This window comes from Toxotes jaculatrix, chromosome 21 (genome assembly GCF_017976425.1).
Source record: "Toxotes jaculatrix isolate fToxJac2 chromosome 21, fToxJac2.pri, whole genome shotgun sequence".
NCBI lineage: Eukaryota > Metazoa > Chordata > Actinopteri > Toxotidae > Toxotes > Toxotes jaculatrix.
The window spans coordinates 15,943,534-15,963,373 of NC_054414.1; the positions used below are offsets into that span (position 1 = coordinate 15,943,534).

The 19,840-nt window shown below is 42.9% G+C and overlaps 1 protein-coding gene across 1 annotated transcript in view; it reads left to right on the plus strand.

Annotated features, from left to right (window-relative positions):
- The window catches only part of LOC121201410 (glutamate receptor ionotropic, NMDA 2C-like), a 32,430-nt gene extending 16,800 nt beyond the window's left edge, over positions 1-15,630 (plus strand). Inside the window, exons 8-15 of the mRNA XM_041067234.1 lie at positions 3,169-3,337; positions 4,980-5,133; positions 5,622-5,747; positions 7,141-7,370; positions 10,060-10,220; positions 10,599-10,786; positions 12,567-12,799; positions 14,071-15,630. Of these exons, the coding sequence (XP_040923168.1) occupies positions 3,169-3,337; positions 4,980-5,133; positions 5,622-5,747; positions 7,141-7,370; positions 10,060-10,220; positions 10,599-10,786; positions 12,567-12,799; positions 14,071-15,630 (2,821 nt within the window). The remainder of the gene's footprint in view (positions 1-3,168; positions 3,338-4,979; positions 5,134-5,621; positions 5,748-7,140; positions 7,371-10,059; positions 10,221-10,598; positions 10,787-12,566; positions 12,800-14,070) is intronic.
- Positions 15,631-19,840: the final 4,210 nt, after the last annotated feature.

Sequence of the window (19,840 nt, forward strand, 5' to 3'; positions counted from 1 at the left end):
CGTCGCCATGAGAACAGATGTAAGTTTAAATTTGCTGCAGGTCCTGCATCTGTTATTGAACTAGCTTTAGCGGGGTGCTAAGTCAGACATCATGTTGTTCTGTCAGCTTGCAGCTAACATTAGCTGCCGCACCCACCACATGTCACTGCACTGATTTGGTAATTTATTTAAAGTCTTTACACACACATTTCTTTTCTGTATGCTGATGTTTCCTTGCTGTTTCTGTTGATAAAAGACTTCATCACCCCAACCTTCACCTGCTGTAGCACTTCTCTTCACTCCGGAGTTTTGTTATTTCTAACTTAATTCTCACTGGAGGATTTTCTCTCTGCCTGTTATTGATCATGTTATTATGTATTCATGCTGATATGTTGTTTTCCTGCAGCAGGGAGCTTATCGAAGAGTACAGCCAATCCAACTTTTACAGATAAATTTGTATTACAGTTACACATTGGCACAAATATTTTGGGAATGGTATATTTGAAAATAAGCTTCAGTCTTGCTTCATTCTGACACTGAAAGGCAGATAAAGTGCCTCCCCAAGTATCATGATTATGTAAAAGGAACAAAGAAATGTAGTGGCACGTTCACATACAATGACTGTGTAAAATGAAAAGAGTGATATCATCGACATGTCTGTACATGTGACGCACCTTTCTTCTCCTCACTGCAACATTAAGTTAGGGTTGGGATAAGTCTCTGGGAAATGAATGAATCTGATTGTAATGTCCTCTGAAGTGATGGAAACATGACTGTGTTTGTCTGTGTGTGTGATAAACTGACTTTCCTTAGAATGACATCATTGTGTGCCCTAGTTTAGTGGTGAGCTGCAGAATGCACAGTTATATGTGCCTCTGTGTGTGTGTGTGTGTGTGTGTGTGTGTAGATCTATCTTTGTGATGACCAATTTGAGCATGGACCTTACGGAGTGAGGACAATTTGTGAGGACATTTTGGATGGCTAGTCCTCACAAAGAACAAGTGTGTGTGTGTGTGTGTGTGTGTGTGTGTGTGTGTGTGTGTGTGTGTGTGTGTGTGAGCCGAGGCCAGAAATTATTGAACCAGCCAGCCTTTTCTTTTGGGTTTGAATCAGCTTTATGTAGCTTTATAATTTAAATGATGATGCTTTATATATATGTATAAAACCCTAGAAATTAGGGCCTTAAGTGGAACTGTTCATGTTGAACACAGACTGGGGCATGAATACATGCGTGCACGCATCCTGTACTGCCATTTCTTTTTGTATTCAATATTTAAAATGAAATTTGTGTTGTATCTTTGTAAAGCAAGTGGAAATGTGTGGAAAGTGTGTGTGTTGGTATGTGTTGGTTATGCAGATTGCAGCGCTGACCACGGCTGGCACATTAATTATAGAGAGAGATATGTAACGGTTGTTGTTGTGCGCGATGGCACATTGATTGCCGGTAAAGAAGATTTATCTGTCCGACATGGGGGCATCTGTCATAGCACGGGACAATGTTCTCCCATCCCTACCCTCTTTCTGTTTCTCTTTCACCATTTCTCTCTGGCTGACATGCCCCATTTGGACGGTGACCAACAAAAAGGGACAAGGAAAGAGGGAGGAAGAGAAGACTGCTGCTGTATGAATCAGTTAATCTTGCTGTGCTGTCTGAGCAGCTTCCCCACAGAGCAGATGTTTAGCATGATTAAAACTTTTTGTCTCGCTCATTAAAAACCCTTTCTTTGGACAGATGATGACTTCTTTTGCCAGAAAGCTGAGCTGATTAAGAGCAGGAATTCCACACTAAAATCCAACTTTAGAAATCCTGGCTGCATGATACAGTATGGTATAGAACATTACAGTACATTAACTTTCCATTGCTTTGGCCATCAGTTCTACGTGATTACAGTGGTGGTAATTTCAGATATCCTCCTCCTCCTCTTCTTCGTTCTCCTCCTTCATCTGTCCTGCTTTGGTCTTGCCCTCCTTTCCCTCTAAACTGAAGTTGCTGCTCTGTCAGGGCCTCGTCTGGTTGTTCACCGCGTGCTTCCTGTCTACCGTTCACCTGAGAATCCTCCTCTTATCGTGCTCCCTGGTCCAACTCCCTCATGGTGCTTCCCTCCACGCTGCACTAGTTTCTGGGCATTTTTTGGAGAACACACTGCACAACACAACTGCTGCTAATCCTCAGAGGATCCTGTATTGTATGTGTGCATGTGTTTGTGTGCGAGATGGAGAGACACGGCCCAGTTTAAATGTGTTTGTGTGTGTGTGTGTGCATTGTTAGTGGAGTGTGTATACTCGACAGGTGGTCATCTCCTGCAGCAATTAATTAACGCTGCGTTTATCAGAGCTATTGACTCCTGTGAAAGAAGCAAGCCTTTCAAAAACACTTCAGATTTGTCTAAAATGAACTTGTACACTTTTGAAAATAATCAGCTTGAATGTTAATTGCCTGCTTGACTTTTTTTTCATTCAATCTTTTGCCTATTTATACACTCACATGCTGTCTTTATCGTTCCTCAACTCGTTGACATGCTGAGGTTATCTGAATCGCACACACAAACACACACACACACACACACACACGCTCACACTGTGACTCAGCCCTCATAGATTTTAGGAGGGGGAGGGTTTTTTCTCAGGAAGCGTGTCTACTTCATTTTCAGTCTGACTGCTTCTAACTTTTATTGTCCACTGTCGCTTTTAGCTGTCCTCTGTTGTTTTTTTATTCTATTATTTTTCACTATTTTCTGTCCCATTCTCTTCCTCTACACCCCATTAAGTAACGAGGCCACAGAGAGGAAGTGAGTGTGTCCCTCAAATGTTATACACCTTAATGGCCTTTGATTAGAGGCCATCATCGTCACTCAACCATTCATTGCGTGCCCTGTCATGCTGCCTGTGTGTGTGTTTGCAATTTGTAGTTGTCTCCTCTGTCTCTGTGAAAGACACCTTGTTAACAGACATTGATCTTAGCTAATGAACCAGCCATCGCCTGCCCTTCACATTGTTGTTGTAGACGATGGTCGGTGTCAGCGTGAGAGCCCACAACGATTTAGCACTCGCTCCCTGAAACAAAATAAAACAACAGCTTTAGTTACCGAGGCTAAAGATAGCAACAGTCCCAGCTGCCAGAGAGGGCTTTTGATCACAAGATGTTGAAACAAAACTGTATGACTCTGCTTTTTCTCATTTTTCTCACAGCATTATTGGCCACTCAGAGTCCTACACCAAACTGTGCTGCAAGGGCTTCTGCATAGACATCCTGAAGAAGCTGTCCCGCACCATCAAGTTCTCCTATGACCTCTACCTGGTCACCAACGGAAAACACGGCAAGCTGGTCCGTGGGATTTGGAACGGCATGATTGGGGAGGTGAGAATGAGGGCTGAGTTATTTAAAGAGGGATAAATCCCTGAATGCAGCAGCTGGTGTGGCTGTGTTGAGTTGCCTCGTGGCCTTCCACAGACAGTTATTAGAGCAAGGTGTTTTAAATTGTTCATCCACAAATCTAACTAAAATAAATGTAGCTTTGGGCTATGGCACGTCCTGATTAAATTAAAGGTAAGTTATTTGTAGCATGTTAGCTACCACCAAAAACAGCGGTGAATGTTGATGCACAGTTTAGGAATTCTGTCTCTGAGCTCTTCAGGCAGTTCCTTTGACCTGATTCTCATTTGCTCTGACATGCACTGTGAGCTGTAAGGTCTTATATAGACAGGTGTGTGGCCTTCCTAATCAAGTCCAATCAGTATAATCAAACACAGCTGGACTCCAATGAAGGTGTAGCACCATCTCAAGGATGATCAGAAGAAATGAACAGCACCTGAGTTAAATATATGAGGTCACAGCAAAGAGTCTGAATACTTATGGCCATGGGATATTTCACTTTTTCTTTTTTAATAAATCTGCAAAAATTTCAACAATTTCGTGTTTCTCTGTCAACATGGGGTGATGTGTGTACATTAATGAGGAAACAAAAGAACTGCTAAACTGATTTTATCAAATGGCTGAAATATAACAAAGAGTGAAAAATTTAAGGGGGTCTGAATACTTTCCGTACCCACTGTGTGTGTGTGTGTGTGTGTGTGTGTGTATATGTATATATATATATATGCATTTCAATTTCTGGTTTGGAATTTTTTAAGCATTCAGACCAGTGGAAGCATTATATCCTCCTCTACCAGCTGAGAACAATTCATACAACTCTTTAGATAATGCAAAAATGCACTCATGTCATGAAGCTTAAAAAAGTCTGTTATCTGAAAAGCCTCCATTTTGAAGATACAGGTACTTAAGCAGTACTGGCTCAGTTGTTTCTTTAAGTCTTTGATGGGCTTTATCTGGGTCAGTGGTGTGAGGCCATGCATATACATATGGAGCTAACGCACGCTTTTCTCCCACACACACCAAGCCACATCAAACACAGCTGCATCTGAAAGTGAAATGCCCTGAACAGGTGTTCCTCAGGAGAGAATTCCTGCTTGTGTTTCTGTGCCTGAAGGCGCTTTGCTCTGTGTGTGTGTGTGTGTTTGTGCACACGCACGCTCATGTGTTTGTGTACTACATTTATGAAGAAAAAGATTTCTCTCCACAAAATTACTGCTTTTTAGAAAAGCTGCCTTGAATATGAGCACTCCTGAGATGCAGCATTCTCTCTTCCTGGATGCTCAGATGATGTGACAAATTTATTTTTCCTTTTTCTCTGCAGGCAGCCATTATCAGAGTCATACCTTACTGTACGGCACAAAGTGCCTGCTGCAATGTAGCTTCAATGTGCAAAAATGATTGTTCAAGAAACAACACTTTTCAGCAAAGAAGAGCTTGGCAGTGTGTCCTCCGGGAGGTTTTGTTGTGTTAAAATACACCCATTCAGGTCTCTTTTACCAACAACCCAAAATAATCTGGTACAAATGCAGAATGAATACAGGAAAGGATTCTTTACAATTGACTGCTGTCAATGCCTCAGTGTGCCTCTACAGTACTTTACTTAATGTCTCTGTTTTTCTTCTCCCAGGTTGTGTACAGACGAGCTGACATGGCCATCGGCTCCCTCACTATCAACGAGGAGCGTTCGGAAATCATCGACTTCTCAGTGCCGTTTGTTGAGACAGGCATCAGCGTCATGGTAGCCCGCAGCAACGGGACAGTTTCCCCATCTGCCTTTCTTGGTAAGAAAAAAACAGCTGCTTCTTCTACATCCATTTCAATTTGATTGTGTTTTTTTTTTTTGAACTGGTCATAACATCCGTTTCTCCTGGAGTGTTGTTTACTGTACGTGTTAGCCACGTTGCTGCCACCTTCCTTCTCACCAGTTTCTCCCAGGATGGCCTACTTAAACGAGTTCTGTCTCTGCAGACGCTTCAGGAAACTTCCCATTAAGCTTTTATCCCGCTGATAACTGTAGCCTACAACTAAATCCCCTTGCGTACCGCACACACACCTAAATCCCTTTTCCAAACCCCAAACAACAAAATTCAGCACAAACTGAACAGTGCATGTCTCTCTTCTCATTTTCACTTCACCTCGTTCTTCCTTCTGCTATCCTCCGACCACACATGGTGACCTCCATCACAGGCTGAGGTTTAGAAGCAGGAAGCACAAAAGAGACTCACTTTAATCCTTTATGTTTGTTCCTTCACCTCTCCTCCTCCTTCAGAGCCATACAGCCCAGCAGTTTGGGTCATGATGTTTGTGATGTGCCTGACCGTTGTGGCCGTGACAGTTTTCGTGTTCGAGTACTTCAGTCCGGTTGGCTACAACCGCAGTTTGGTGAGCGCCAAAGGTGAGTTTTACGCCTCATTGTTTCACCTTTAATGGTTGAAATTCTTCTTTCCGGGTACAGTGGGGGATAAAGGTGTGAATGGTCACTACAGCATCATCACAACGGAGGTAAAGAAGAGAAAAAGTCCAGTAAAGTCTCTTTTTATCCCACAGATTCCCATGTGTATCACATTTTTTTAATCTGACTTATTTTGCAATATTGCTGTTTGTAATATGGCAAAAATACGTTTAGCTATTTGTGCTTACTTCATCTAAAAATATCCAGAGCTGTGAAAAAAAATCCAGAAAATGTACTTAATTTGTGCAAGCCACTAAATCCAGCTCCATCTGCACGTCCTGCAACGTTGAGAGTTCCTCAACAGGATTTTGGGGAGGGGGCTAATAAATCCCAGAATGCAGCACTGATAGAGCGTGCCTTGTCTCCAGGTCCGAAAGGTCATTTTCCTGTTTTAATTAGCATTCGTCGCTGCGCTAATCGAAGTGTGATGGATGGCGGTGGCACCCTTCGTCGCTGCACATGAGCAACCGTGGCAGAGAGCGATGGAAACGGGCTGAGGCTGTGAAATTGTTCAGTTGTTTGGAAGTTTGCAGAAGGGCACGAGATAGCTCATGAATACTTATATGGCGTACAGCTGACATATTTTGTTTGACGAGAGAATGTGTAAGTAAACATGTGACTCTAAAACAACGTGAACCATTTCACACCGAAAGGCAACGTAGACTTCTTTTGACCATAACAACCTGTTTTACCTTAAAATTTCACCCTTGTCAACTTGTTTGTCTTCACACGACTTTGACAAATCAAATGAACTGATTGTTTGAAAGCTCAATGTCTCCTGATTCTGATTCTGTGCAAAGCATTTTGGGATCCTCATATCACTGCAACAACTGGTGACACAGAATTGGTTCAGACTTGTGGCTGTGACTCCAAAGTATTTTCCAGTGGTCTTATATTCTCCTTTTTATACCAGAAATGGGGTCTCTGGTAAAAGTTTAACTGCGCTGGTGTTAGATCACAAAACGTTTTCATTTTAACAGCGGGGATTTGTAATGGTTTTGGAAGGTACTGACAATGTCTATCCATCCTCCTGCCGATAGTGCCGTCAGATCAGAAAACACTTAGATGTGATGTTCTGGAGGGAAATTACTTATGAAAACTGATCACAGCATGGTCTCGGGATTATCCACAGTCACTGGAACATTGATGCTGCTGTTGAATTTTTTAAATATTATTTTTGAAAGCACAAATTAAGCACCACAAATTAAATTCCATTAACCTCCATTTATTGGGGTAGAAATCTCTAAACAGAGCCAATTCTTTTCTCACTCTTTGCTAAGGATGTATCCAGATTGAATACAGGGCCTTGTTGTCTCTCCTCCTTCTGCTTCCTCAGCTCCTGGTGGTCCAACGTTCACCATTGGGAAGTCCGTGTGGCTCTTGTGGGGCATCGTCTTTAACAACTCAGTCCCCATTGAAAACCCCAAAGGAACAACCAGTAAGATCATGGTCCTGGTCTGGGCCTTCTTTGCTGTCATCTTCCTTGCTTCCTACACTGCCAACCTGGCTGCCTTCATGATCCAGGAGCAATATATCGACACAGTGTCTGGGCTCTCTGACAAAAAGGTAAGAGACTGAACAGGCAGGACCTCAGATTGATTATGAGGTGGGACGGTGATTGAACATCCGCTCACAGACACACAGACAGCTGGCTGTTTTTGTGTAGTCGTGAGATATGGAGAAAAACCACATCTTTGTGTTTGAATCCAGCTCATGCCACATGATCTCCTCTTTTCTCTATTCATCACTCTGCATCGACTAACAAACCATGAACGGAAGAGAGACAAAAGACTTGCAGAAAGCTTTTAAGATGAAGTCAAGTAAAAGGACTTAGTTGTGAACGTCTCTGTCGTTTTCCTATCAGTGGGGAGCCCAGTGGCATGAATGACTAATCAATTACTGCCTTCTGTCAATACAGATGGTGTCTGAGTCTCGACTTGTCCTGTCAGTATTTCGGTCTGTCCATCGATATTTCCCCCCTGTGCTGTCTCCATCTCGCGTCTCGCTCGCACTGCTAAAAAAAAAGTTCACAAAATGAACCCCAAAAAAGTCAGTCAGTCAAGTCAGAGAGGAAAACAGCACCCACAAATTCCTTTATCACCTAAATGTGTGTGTGCACACACACACACACACACATAATCAACACAGAAACAGGGCCTCAGAGGAGCTTTACAAGAAAGCATTTCATTCTTCACAGATAGAAAACAACTCGCAGGCAGGGATCAGCAGAGCCACCTCAGTGATCTATGCCTGTATTAACTGACTGTGTTAACTTTATGCAGATGCATTATGTCCCACAGCATAAAAGACTAATATACAGTAAATTACCAGGCAGCACAACCTCAGCTGGCCCCTTATTTTGAGATCCTGCAACAGAGGATTAGGAGGGTTTAGGTCGTAGGCTGGCTGGGTTCACATCTCGCAGGTTTAAAGGATAAGGCTGGTGGTATTCATATTTTTCTTGTTGTCAATAAATGCCCTGAAAAAGACTAAAACCAACAATATGTTTCTCTCAGTATTTGCTGACTTCCCTACCTTGTCTGTGGCACTCAGTCCTAAAACAGAAGCCCTAATTAGAAAAAACCTACCTGAACCTGACCTGATTCAAAATGTGGTTAACCCAGAAAGACCCAAATAGAGAGAGAACACCATCACGGTCAAAACATATTCTTTATTAATGTCTTATTTTACAGAGTCCATTTAAACTGCCATACAATGATTCTCTAGTTTACTCCAGTTTTTAGTTTTAGATGCAGCTTCACTGTTGAGCTAACCTCGGCACATTTGCACTGATGCAATTCAATTTTTAATAATGATGGTTGTGTACTCCCCCATAAATGAACTTTAGCAATTAATTTGCGTTAATTAAGTGGAAGAGTACTAATTGACAACTGTTTTTCCTATAATTAGTATAAAATAAAAAATTATTCACTGGAAACTTGTGGGAAATTGTTTGGAAATGATTCAGAAATTACAAACCTGAAAAAACGAAGCGTGATTTCATTTTACACTGCCTCGCAGCTCACACTTTCCATCACGCCTCAAAAAACACGTTTTTTCCTCCTTTGTTAATTATCATGCACCCAGTAATCTGAGCTGATAGCCAATTCCTTTAGGTCGGTATGAGATAAACTGACACACGGGCATAATAAATCTGATTAGACTGAATAAAATTTGGATCCAGCACAACTTAAAATAATAGACATCTGTGACACAAAGGAATAAGCTACAGTACCTCAGGATCTGGCTGCACAGACAGTGGTTTTTAGGAAATCTCAAACACTGAAATTGCTTTGTGATCACTGTAGATTGAAGGACACATACAGGCATGTGAGTACTGCATTAACATAGACTTGAAAAAAGGCGAACCTATCATTTCATTTCTAATCTCTCTGTGACGTGTGCTTTCGTTCAAACAGCTGATAAAAATCGGCTGAACTCGTTGCTGTTGCAGCTGAAAAGTGATTATATTAACACACACACACACACACACACACCTACTCACACACTCACATTTTGATTGGCCCATTCATTTGCGCTCAGCTCAAAAGGTCAATGCCGTAACCAAGATGAATAGGTCTTTCCTGTTTACAGTCTAATTGAGCTCTAACAGACGTATTTCAGCTTCATCCTGCGTTACGCGGCAGCTCGTGAAATGTGAACTTCGCCTGGGCGCAGATTGAACTGGATTAGGATCATCTGTGCGCAGGAAAATCATTCAAACAGATGTGTGTTGACTGATGTCAGATTTAATCAAATTGAGGTGAGTGAGGTGAGTGAGTGGCATCCAGAGTTTGGCGGCTGATTAGAACCTTTTTGGAAAAAAATGGAGTGACTCTAAAATGGATTTCATTTAACTGAGTAGTCCCTCATCCTCTTTACTCCCTTCTACCCCATGTCTTCATTCTGACCCCCTTTTTTTGACTCTGTTCACTATCTCTGCTCTTCCATTTCTTTCCTTTGACTTCTCTTCATCTTCCTCTTACTCCCTCGTCTCATCCCTCTTCTTTATCTTCCCCCCTCTCGTTTCCTCACCACCTCCCATTTCTTTCATCCTTGCCTTTTTCTTTCTCTCCCATCTCCCCTATTCCGCTCCCTTCAGTCTCTCTCCTCTCCTTCAATTTTCTCCTAACTCCCTTCTCTCTCTCTCTCTCTCCCCCATTCTAAACCTCCTGTTCTCTTACCTCCCTCTTCTCATCTCTCATATCTTCTCCCCCCTTCCCTTCCCTCTCACCCTCCCTTGATCTCCCTACAGTTCCAGAAACCACATGAGCATTACCCTCCTTTCCGCTTCGGGACCGTCCCAAACGGGAGCACGGAGAGGAACATCCGCAGCAACTATCCCGACATGCACACACACATGATGAAATACAACCAGAAGGGGGTGGAGGAAGCTCTAGAAAGCCTCAAAAACGGGTACAGTTTTACTCGAATTTTAATTATATAACACAATTACTGTAAATAGGAGATTATATTTAACAGATCCTCCTGCCCGCGAAGACATTAGACGACACGGTAATGATGATCATAATTTGGGTGATACAGCAGGGATTTGATGCTCTTTGTGTTGAAGCACCTATTTGTAAATTAGGCCAATGTGATGGGTGTATTTTTAGATGAAATGTGTAGTGCAGCTTAATTTGTATAGAAAAGTGCTGTCAAACATCCCATCTTCACAAAGAACAAGCTCAAAACACTTGTGAATAACTTTTTTTTTGGATTGATTTCCCGGTTGTCTGGTGATTTTGTGGTGCCAAGCCTTCTCTCAGACAAAGATGATGTATTTGCATGCAGGAAACTGGACGCCTTCATCTATGACGCTGCTGTTTTGAACTACATGGCTGGGAAAGATGAGGGCTGCAAGCTGGTGACCATTGGCAGCGGGAAAGTGTTCGCCACCACAGGATACGGCATTGCTCTGCAGAAGGACTCCCGCTGGAAAAGGCCTATTGACCTCGCGCTGCTGCAGTTCCTCGGAGACGGTGGGCTCTGATCCAAACCTTACATGATATAATGCACAACGAATGCTTGCTCAGGCGCTCTCGCACTTTCCTCTATTTTATCTGTTCGTGTTTATCTCTGTCTCACTGGCGCACTGTACGTGAACCACGGAACTGGCATCAATCCAGTTCAGTGTGTGCTGCATCAGCAGGGAAGTGGGCTTACAGGGAAGAGTTAATATCCTGCAGAACAGCAGGGAGTGTTAGGGATATGATTATCTCCATGACACACTCACACACACGCACACATATCCTACCTTACCTACACATACCCACAAACACACTCACCATGACGGCCGCCGGTGTGGAGTTAATATCCTCCCTCCTCTGAGAGCTTAAGACCACCCCGCACACACATTCGCACTCACTCTGAGCTTTCCATGATGATATAATAAATAGAGAGTTTATGGTCGACATACGGTAACTGAGTGATAAAATGGGCCGCGCTCCCCTGAGGTCGCTGGGGAGAACGCAGCTCAAGAGGTGGCCACCTGTTCACAGGCCTGAAGGAGTAGCTTATGTGGTAGTGATAGCTAATGGAGATGTGTTCAAGCACTGTGAGTTCTTCTCATATAAAAGGTGCTTTGTCAGCATGGTGAAATGCATTTACTCCACCAAAGAATAAAGAAGACAAAACTGTTTTAACTCACAGAGTGTAAGGGGGTGGAGTCACTGTTCTGGGTCAGTGCTCCACTGGATTTGAAACAGAGTAATGAAGACAACCCAAGACCCCATGTTTCCCGATGCTGCGCCATTCGATCACATGGAAATGTTGTAGATGCTTTTGGCTTCATTTTGACATTTCCCCAAATGCCATCTTGACTTATTGGATATCTTTGCAAACTTTATGATCACTTGAATGGATCACTGAGGTTAAAAGGGTCTAAGCACTGACTTTCAGCTGAAGAAGAGATTTATATTTGTAGTGTAGGACTTGTGGCCTACTTTGTACATAAAGTGTTTATCCATCCACCTGTTTTTATGTGCAAATTGGAAATGCACATAAAAAGTAGAAATGCAGTAAATCCATTTTTTCCCCACCAAATATTGTAAAACTTAGCTGATGTAGAAAAGTTGATAAATCGTCTGAAGCAAAATGTGACAAAGTGCAATGGAAACAGACCCAGCAAACAAATCATGATGTTCATGATGCATGTGATTTAAATGCACGGTCAATGTAGCACTATATCCATTAAATTAGCTTGTAATTGCCTCGAATAACAAACATCTTGGAAGTACCCATTTTACTTTGATCTTCCAGGCACTCCCATATTATTTAGTGCCAAGTTAATTATCTCAGAGTTTCCCAGGCATAATTACGACTTGGGTGTTGACAAGGTATACGTTGTAAACTGGAAATCAACTCCCATATAACATTAACACAGAATAAATGGAGAAAGCCCCTAAAAAACAGTAAGTGAAGGAGGCTGTAGTACAGGCCTGGAAGAGCATTACCCTCGGAAATACCAGAGTCTGCTGATGTCTATGGATCACAGACTTCTGCCACTGCAGCACCAAATATCAGAACTTTACTAAAGTTCATTGTCAGAACGTTAACATTAATGTGTTGACTTTTTGATTGTACTGTACAATACATCCAAAACAGCAGATGGTTATGCAGGAACGGTTGTCTTCGGGATATTGTAACCTGTCACATCTCCTTCTCTTCTTTGCTCTGTCAAGTCCTCTCATACCTTCTGTTTATGCTCAAATCTTCCCCTTTTCTTTCCCTCCCTCCTCCCTCAAACCTCCGTCCCTACAGGAGACACCCAGCGCTTGGAGACAGTGTGGTTATCGGGCATCTGCCAGAACGAGAAGAATGAAGTGATGAGCAGCAAGCTGGACATCGACAACATGGCTGGTGTCTTCTACATGCTGCTGGTGGCCATGGGCCTCAGCCTGCTGGTCTTTGCCTGGGAACACCTGCTCTACTGGAAACTACGACACTCCCTCCACAAGTCTCACAAACTTGACTTCCTGTTGGCCATCAGTAGGGTGAGATTTGCAAATTAGTCCTTTGATTGATTAGTCTGTTTTTTAGAGAGGGGGTTGTTTGTTATTTATGATTCCTCGAGTGGTGATTGCTGATTGCCTAGTTTATGGAAGTGGTGTTGGTAATTTGCTTCACTGATTTTTACATTGATTATTTAGTTCAGTGACTGATTGGCTGGCTGTAATTGGATTAGTTGAGTAACAGCTTGGTTGAGTGATTGAAAGATTGGATGATTATTTTGACTTTAAGTGGCTGTTAGGTTCCTTTTTTCCATTTAATATGCTGTTTTACATGGAGTGGCTTTCATGTGGTGATGAATTAGTGCAAATGGATGTGTATTTGCATGTAATTACATGGTATCCTTGCAGGGCTTTATTATAAAATTAGCTAAAATGGCACTGCATTCTTATTAAAAGAGAGGGGAGAGAGGAGGGAGAAGAAGAAAGAAAAGAAACACTAATTTTGGTGTTTACTCAGCATTTAAGTTTCATTACCTAATATTCATTGGCAGTTAGCTTAAATCAGTACAGAGCTCGCTGATGCTGTTGTTTGGGAATGCGGTTTTTGAGTTAAAAAGCTCTGGCTGAAGTTACAGCCAGTGAGATGTCTATGGACACCAGCTTCTGTGCTCCTCTGCTGTGTAATTACACCATTGTGCCTGGATCTGGGTTTCACCAGATTAAAGGCTAAATGACAATCTGATCATTAATCCGTATGGGGCGGCCCCAAGGGCCAAATTAAATTTGGCTCTTTCAGGGTCTCACAGTCAACTGTAAGCAGAAAGCAGTCATGGGATTTGGCTCTGTTTGTCCATGCAGTTTGAGACGGTTTGTTCTGCAGGGGGCTTTAGGCGTTTGTGTCTGTGTACGCTTATTGGGGCAATCCTCTCAGCTTAAACTGTTTTTATTTGAGTCCCGGGAGAATGCATAATGAATTTGTGGCTAAGTCTTGCCCCGGTGATAAAATGAGATATTAATGAAATCAGTTCTTTTTTTTCTTTTTTTTTATTTAATTTTAATGCCAGTGGGGTTTTCATTAGTTAGGAGGTGGATCGTCACTTTCAGATGCACAAATTGGTTGAAATCTCATCTGTGAAATTGTCCCTTTAGGACCACCAGGTTCATTCAAGGTTAAACAGTTTGCGGCAAACTATTGATTTAATTACAAATAATTAGCTAATTCATTCTTGTCTTTTCCCCTGTCTCTTTTCCCAACCTCTTCCTCTTTTTTTCATTATCTTTTTCATTCTTTGTGCATCTCCTCCATCTCTCAGGGTATTTACAGTTGTTTCAATGGGGTGGAGGATCCAGGGCGTTCATCTGGTTTGGCCAAACCTGACCTGACCTCCAACTACGCTCAAGCAAACATGCTGAAGATGCTTCGCACTGCCAAGGACCTGGTCTCCACTGCTAATGTGGAGAGCTCCCTGGACAACGCCACCAAGACCATAGAGCAGTTGAGCCGTCATGGTGGCAGTTTGCCTGTTCGTGTCCCACAGGTCGCCACGGAGGCCGTACCTGGAGGATTTGCTTATATTACAGAGAATCACTCCACCCTCCCCCAGCGCTCCCTGACCCCACCTCTGACTGCTGTTACCTCTCTGAAACAGCAGAGGGGGGTGACCAGGCCCACGCCGCTCCGCTACACACTCCCGACTCGCTCTTCTTCCTGTCTGTATGACCGTCCACTTCCTGTGTCCAGCCTCAGCAGCCCCCACTTGGCCGTGGGTGAGCCTCTCCCTCACCAGCACCCACACCACTACCAGACCACTGGAAGACTTTACGTAGACACCCACCCTCATTCGCCCTTCATCCCCTATGCTGATCTCCAACTGCCTGACATCTACACTTCTCACCCGGTTTCCTCGCCTCAAAACCAGCACGTCCAAGAGGGCTTCTCCCGACGGAAAAGGAGGTCCAAGAGTTTCCAGTGTGAGGACGGGGATGTGGAGAGGAGAAAACACCGGGACCAGGAAAAGAGTGACAAAAGTCCTGTATGTCTGAGTGAGCTGAAAGCCAACCACCTCCAAGACAACCACATCTCTGGCCCCAGTGCTGACAGCATCTACTCAGGGGAGGTCATGGGTCCCAGAGTAGAGAACTACAGCTCCTGGCCACCAGAAGACCTCGCGCTGAGAGGGAGACGAAGGCACCGCCGCCCCTCTTTCCTTAAAGCAACTTGGGGCAGCGAGCAGATCCGCCAGCTCGAAGAATCCCAGTCTTCCCTATCCAGCCAATCACCCTCCACCCTGCCAGACCTGTTCCCATGCATTCTTACGCCAACCACCCCTGCTAAGGCTTACAACCCCGCCCACCTTCGAAACAACCTGTGCCTCCCACGGAACCAGGCCTACCTCCACATAAGGGAGGACCAGAGGAGGCCCAATGGGCGTAAGGGTCAGAGGCTGCGTTACTCCCACTCTACCCACCTCCCCACATATGGAGAAGCAGTACGACATGGGACTGGGTTAGGGCGGGGGGTGGTACGGAGAGCCACAAGCTTGCTCAGCAGACAGTATGCCCACTACCTGAACTCATATCCAGGACTACCCCTCTACCACAGTCCCCTGGACCTGCAGCACCACAGCCAGATTTCCAGCAGCCACCCGAGCCCCAGCCCAGTGTGCCAGCTGCTGGCCTGTGGAGGCGGGCGATGTGGGGGCCAGCGGGCACTGTTGTACCAGGACAGTGTGTATGGGGCCTATGGGGTCTATCAGGGGTCCCAGACTGCATCAGAGGCCCAGGCATGTCAGGGAGCAGGGGGCCAGCCTGCAGGGAGCCCCTGCGTTCTTCGTCCCTGGCGACGGGTGTCCAGTCTGGAGTCTGAAGTCTGATGGGAAACCAAAAGGACCTTATAAGATGGATACTGTGGAGTTCACGGGGACAATACCACTGTGGAGAGGGTGTAGTGGTTTAGAATAATGAAATGGGGAAAAATTATGACTTGAAGTACGTGTTAATTTTCTATGTGACTTTGTGTGGTAAAAACTAGAAGTTTCGGACAGATTTGAAGTACGCCACAGTAAGACTGCACTGTTATCAATTTATCCTCAAGAAAGCTGTGGAAAGCTGGAGTTGGCAGGTTTTACTCGCTGCTTTCCTACGACAACGCTTGTGTATTTTTCTGTGCTTCAATGTGCACTAAGATTTACAACAGTCCACGGTGTTGGCGCATGGTTAAACTATAACCAGAGTTTTCATGCTGTGTGTGTGTGTGTTGTGTATATTTTATTGTGGATGGTTGGGATTCAGTCTTGGGTGTCGTCGAGTAGATGAACTGTTTACAGCTGGGGAGAAACAGAGGAGTGATAAAGAACTGTCTCTTTAAATACAGCCACCAAAAACAAGCAGCCACTGTAGCAAGACTTGTGAAGACAGCTGCAATGCACACGTGAGGAGTTTAATTCCAAAATGAGACATTCAATATTAAAACGTTTTGACTCCGGACACAGAAGCAGTTTTCTAGAATGAAATAATCATTTTGAGACATCTGTTAATGAATTTCAGGTAACTTCTCTAAGTATTTAAAATGTTCTGGAGCTAAACCCTTCACGTCTTCATTTAGTGATGAGTTAGAGGAAGCAGAGACTTTAGGAAAGCCGTCCATATGAACACAATCTGCAAAATGATGAACGTATTGGGACAGCATTGACCAGCACTAGGTGTCTTAAACCTTGGACTCTTGTTCCTCACTGGGTCTCAGCTTGAGGCTACAGTACAGCACAACATCACACAGGGCCTCACAATAAATAAATTCTGTATTCTAAGTAATATATCGATATAGAGAAAATGTGTTATTTGAGGCTGGTTAGTGTCATATTCATGTATTCTACATATGATAGGAATTTATAGTCACTCTTAAAATTTTCTAATTACACTTCTGGCACATTCTGAGTTTTTTTTTTTGTAAAGCTGTTGCTGATTTACTAATATATTTGTTATTACTGTATTAACTCTATCAGTTGGCCTATATTAAGATTTTCATCACTCTCTCTTTTCCACTCTTTTATATTCCCTCATCACCCCTCTTCTTTCCCCATCCAATCTAACTGTTTAATGATCAAATTTAAATGAGGTAATTGAAAGCTATTCTAGTATCTATATTACCTGGCTCCCTCACCCTGTAATTAATCACTTAGACCAATTAAAGAGCCTTTTTGGATGAACGTGCATGTGTGCGTCTTCTTTGGAGAGCTTTTATCTTTCTGTGCATGCATACTTTTTACATTGAACACGTATTGGAGAAAAGCTTAAAGGAATACTGTGACATTTCGGGTAATATGGTCATTCACTTTCTTGCCAATAGCTGGATAATTAGATAGATACCACTGTCATATCTGTACAGTAGATATACAGCTACAGGCAGCCGTGAGTTAACTTAGCTTAGCATAAAGACAGGACACCTGCCTGGCTCTGTCCAAAGGTAATAATATTGGTTTCTCTAAAGCTCATTGAAGCAAAGGGTGGTATCATTCTTGACTCCCTTGTAAGTCTTGGCAAGGAAGCAAATAAGTATATTTCCAAAAATGTTGAACTTTACGGTGGAAACACAGCACGGAAAAATAGGAGGTATAAATGAATGAAAAAGGCAGAACAGCAGACGAGAAAGACGATCTGGTCGTCGATCAAAGCCTCCTTCTCTGATCTTGTCATATGGAGGTCAGTCATCTGCTGCAGCATCCTGGAGGAATATCCTTCTGGTGCTTGGGTCACATGTCAGCTGATGACTGACACAAATGCACTGCAGAAAAGAGACTGCAGCGAGTGGCAATGATCTTCTTCTTTTACTTCAAATCTTCTGTCAGATTCTTGAACTTCTGACAAGGTTTCTGACAGGTCTGCTGAACCTGACATGGCGGTTGTCGTGACACCGCTTAAAATTTCCAGCCGCGCCCACCTGAAGCAAGTTTAGGTGAAGCTACTCCAGCCCAAGGTGACCTGTTGCCATGGCAATTACTCTCTCTCTATGCTGTTGTCATGACCAGATAAGACTCCATTCAGGAGGCCAGATGAGTAATGTTGCAGAGTCCAAACATTGAGTGCTTTGATTTTTCCATTACTCTCTGCTTTGTTACTGGAGCATTGCCTTAGATTGGACTATAATATTGATTTAATCCTCTGCTCTGCTACTGATCCCATATTTTTTGAGTTCAAGGTAATTGGACTTCTTTTCATCCCTGAAGAGCAGAGAGGGGCTCAGCATCCCTTGATGGTTATGTAATTAAGACACGCTTGTTGGCCTAACATAAAGCCTGGATTTACAGTGGTACAGGTGGATTTGATCTTTTTCTGTACAAATATCTGATAGTACGGATAGAAGGAAGGAAAATCAAGTACGAGTACAAGAAGCTGTCTCCATCTACATTATAAAGCTATTTTTATATCCAGTTAAATGGGTCATCATTATTGACATTTTTAGTTTTTAGAGTCACAGAACAAATTGACTGAAGGGAGCTCAAATGAAAAAGCTGTGAATGTTTATAAATCTGCTATTTATACAGAGGTACAATTAAATCTGCCAAATCGAAGGTTAGGAGAGTAAACGAAAATGACATCAAACTCAACTCCGTGTTTTTAGATTTTTTTCCAAAATAACTGCACTCTCGCGCTCAAATGTCAAATTTCATTGTGTACTCTCACAGTTCATAGCTGAAGGCGTTTATCGCAAAATTAAATCCCATCTGCCTGGAAAGAATACTATCTTTAATCAGTCTTGAATTCTGGAGAAGGTGTTGGCTCTTTTGACAACTTTAATGAACAAATTAATTAAATATTGAGCACTGCAGCTTGTTTTTGCACTTTCAAGACTTCTGGAATTTTTTATTTTCCACAACTTCAACAAGGAGAAACCTTGCAAGAGATTTTCCATCCACTGTTGGGTGCAGTTACAAATTCACTGTTTGACTAAAAGAGTATAATTGCAAATGAAAACTCTCGACAGAAGTGGCTGAGCATTTTGTACGTTGAGTATAAATTTTTTATTATTACACTGACAAACACATAATCCAGGTGGCACATTGAAGATGACGCTATTCAGACTGACATTTGTGAACTGTGCATTTCACCCCTCCATTACACACTAATCATCCAGAAGAGCTTCTCCACGCTGCTGCAGGGTGAGGTTAGGAAGTCATTCATTTCAGCAGCCATCAGACTGGAAACGCCCTCTACACTTTGAGGCCAGCTGGGGCTCTATGTCCAAGTGTCACATTTAACAACTGACACCTTTTTAATCCATGCACATTTCTTAGTGTTCATGGTTTTAGTTTCTATAAAGGATCATAAAGACAAAATTTTATCTGGTTGACTTTAGTTCATGATCACATACCTCACAAACTAATGAACTGCTCATCAGCGTCAGCTGTGTTTATTTTTTTTAGGCTTTTTTTTTTATACATGTGCTTGAAAAATGTAAAGCCCACATAAATTGGGGCTTTATGGTGTATACAATTTCACATTTTCTGTTAAGTGCTGTAATAACAAACACGATGATGAGAATTCAGTGCAGACACCAAATGCCTGGACAGATCACAGCCTGTGTGTGTGTGTATGTGTGTGTGTCTTGGCTGCGTGTGTGTAGCGGTTGCATCAGGATTGATGAAGGGCCTGTCTTGCCAAATGATGAAAGATGTGAGTCGTGAATATAAAAACATCAATGGAGCACCTGGGACAGGCTGCAGACATCAGACACAGAGACTGACACGTTACCAACAGAACTCACACTAATATACAAATATAAACACGTACATATTCAAACAATCATTCTCTCACGTACATCTACGCTCAGACTTGAAATATGGCATCTCAAACTCAGACAAATCTGAAGGAGGAGGGAGGTAAATGCACAGATGACGAACAATTAGGCGCCTTCACCAGCATAGAGATTTAATATTCATGTCAGGAGGACACAGGAGTCTATAAGGACCACCCTCGAAGCTCAAACATTATTAATTTATTCACTCATGCACACACACAGATGCATGTCACTTCATGATTTTCCACCAGGGACGTTCAACTCTTTTATGCATCTGCTTGTTTTTGATC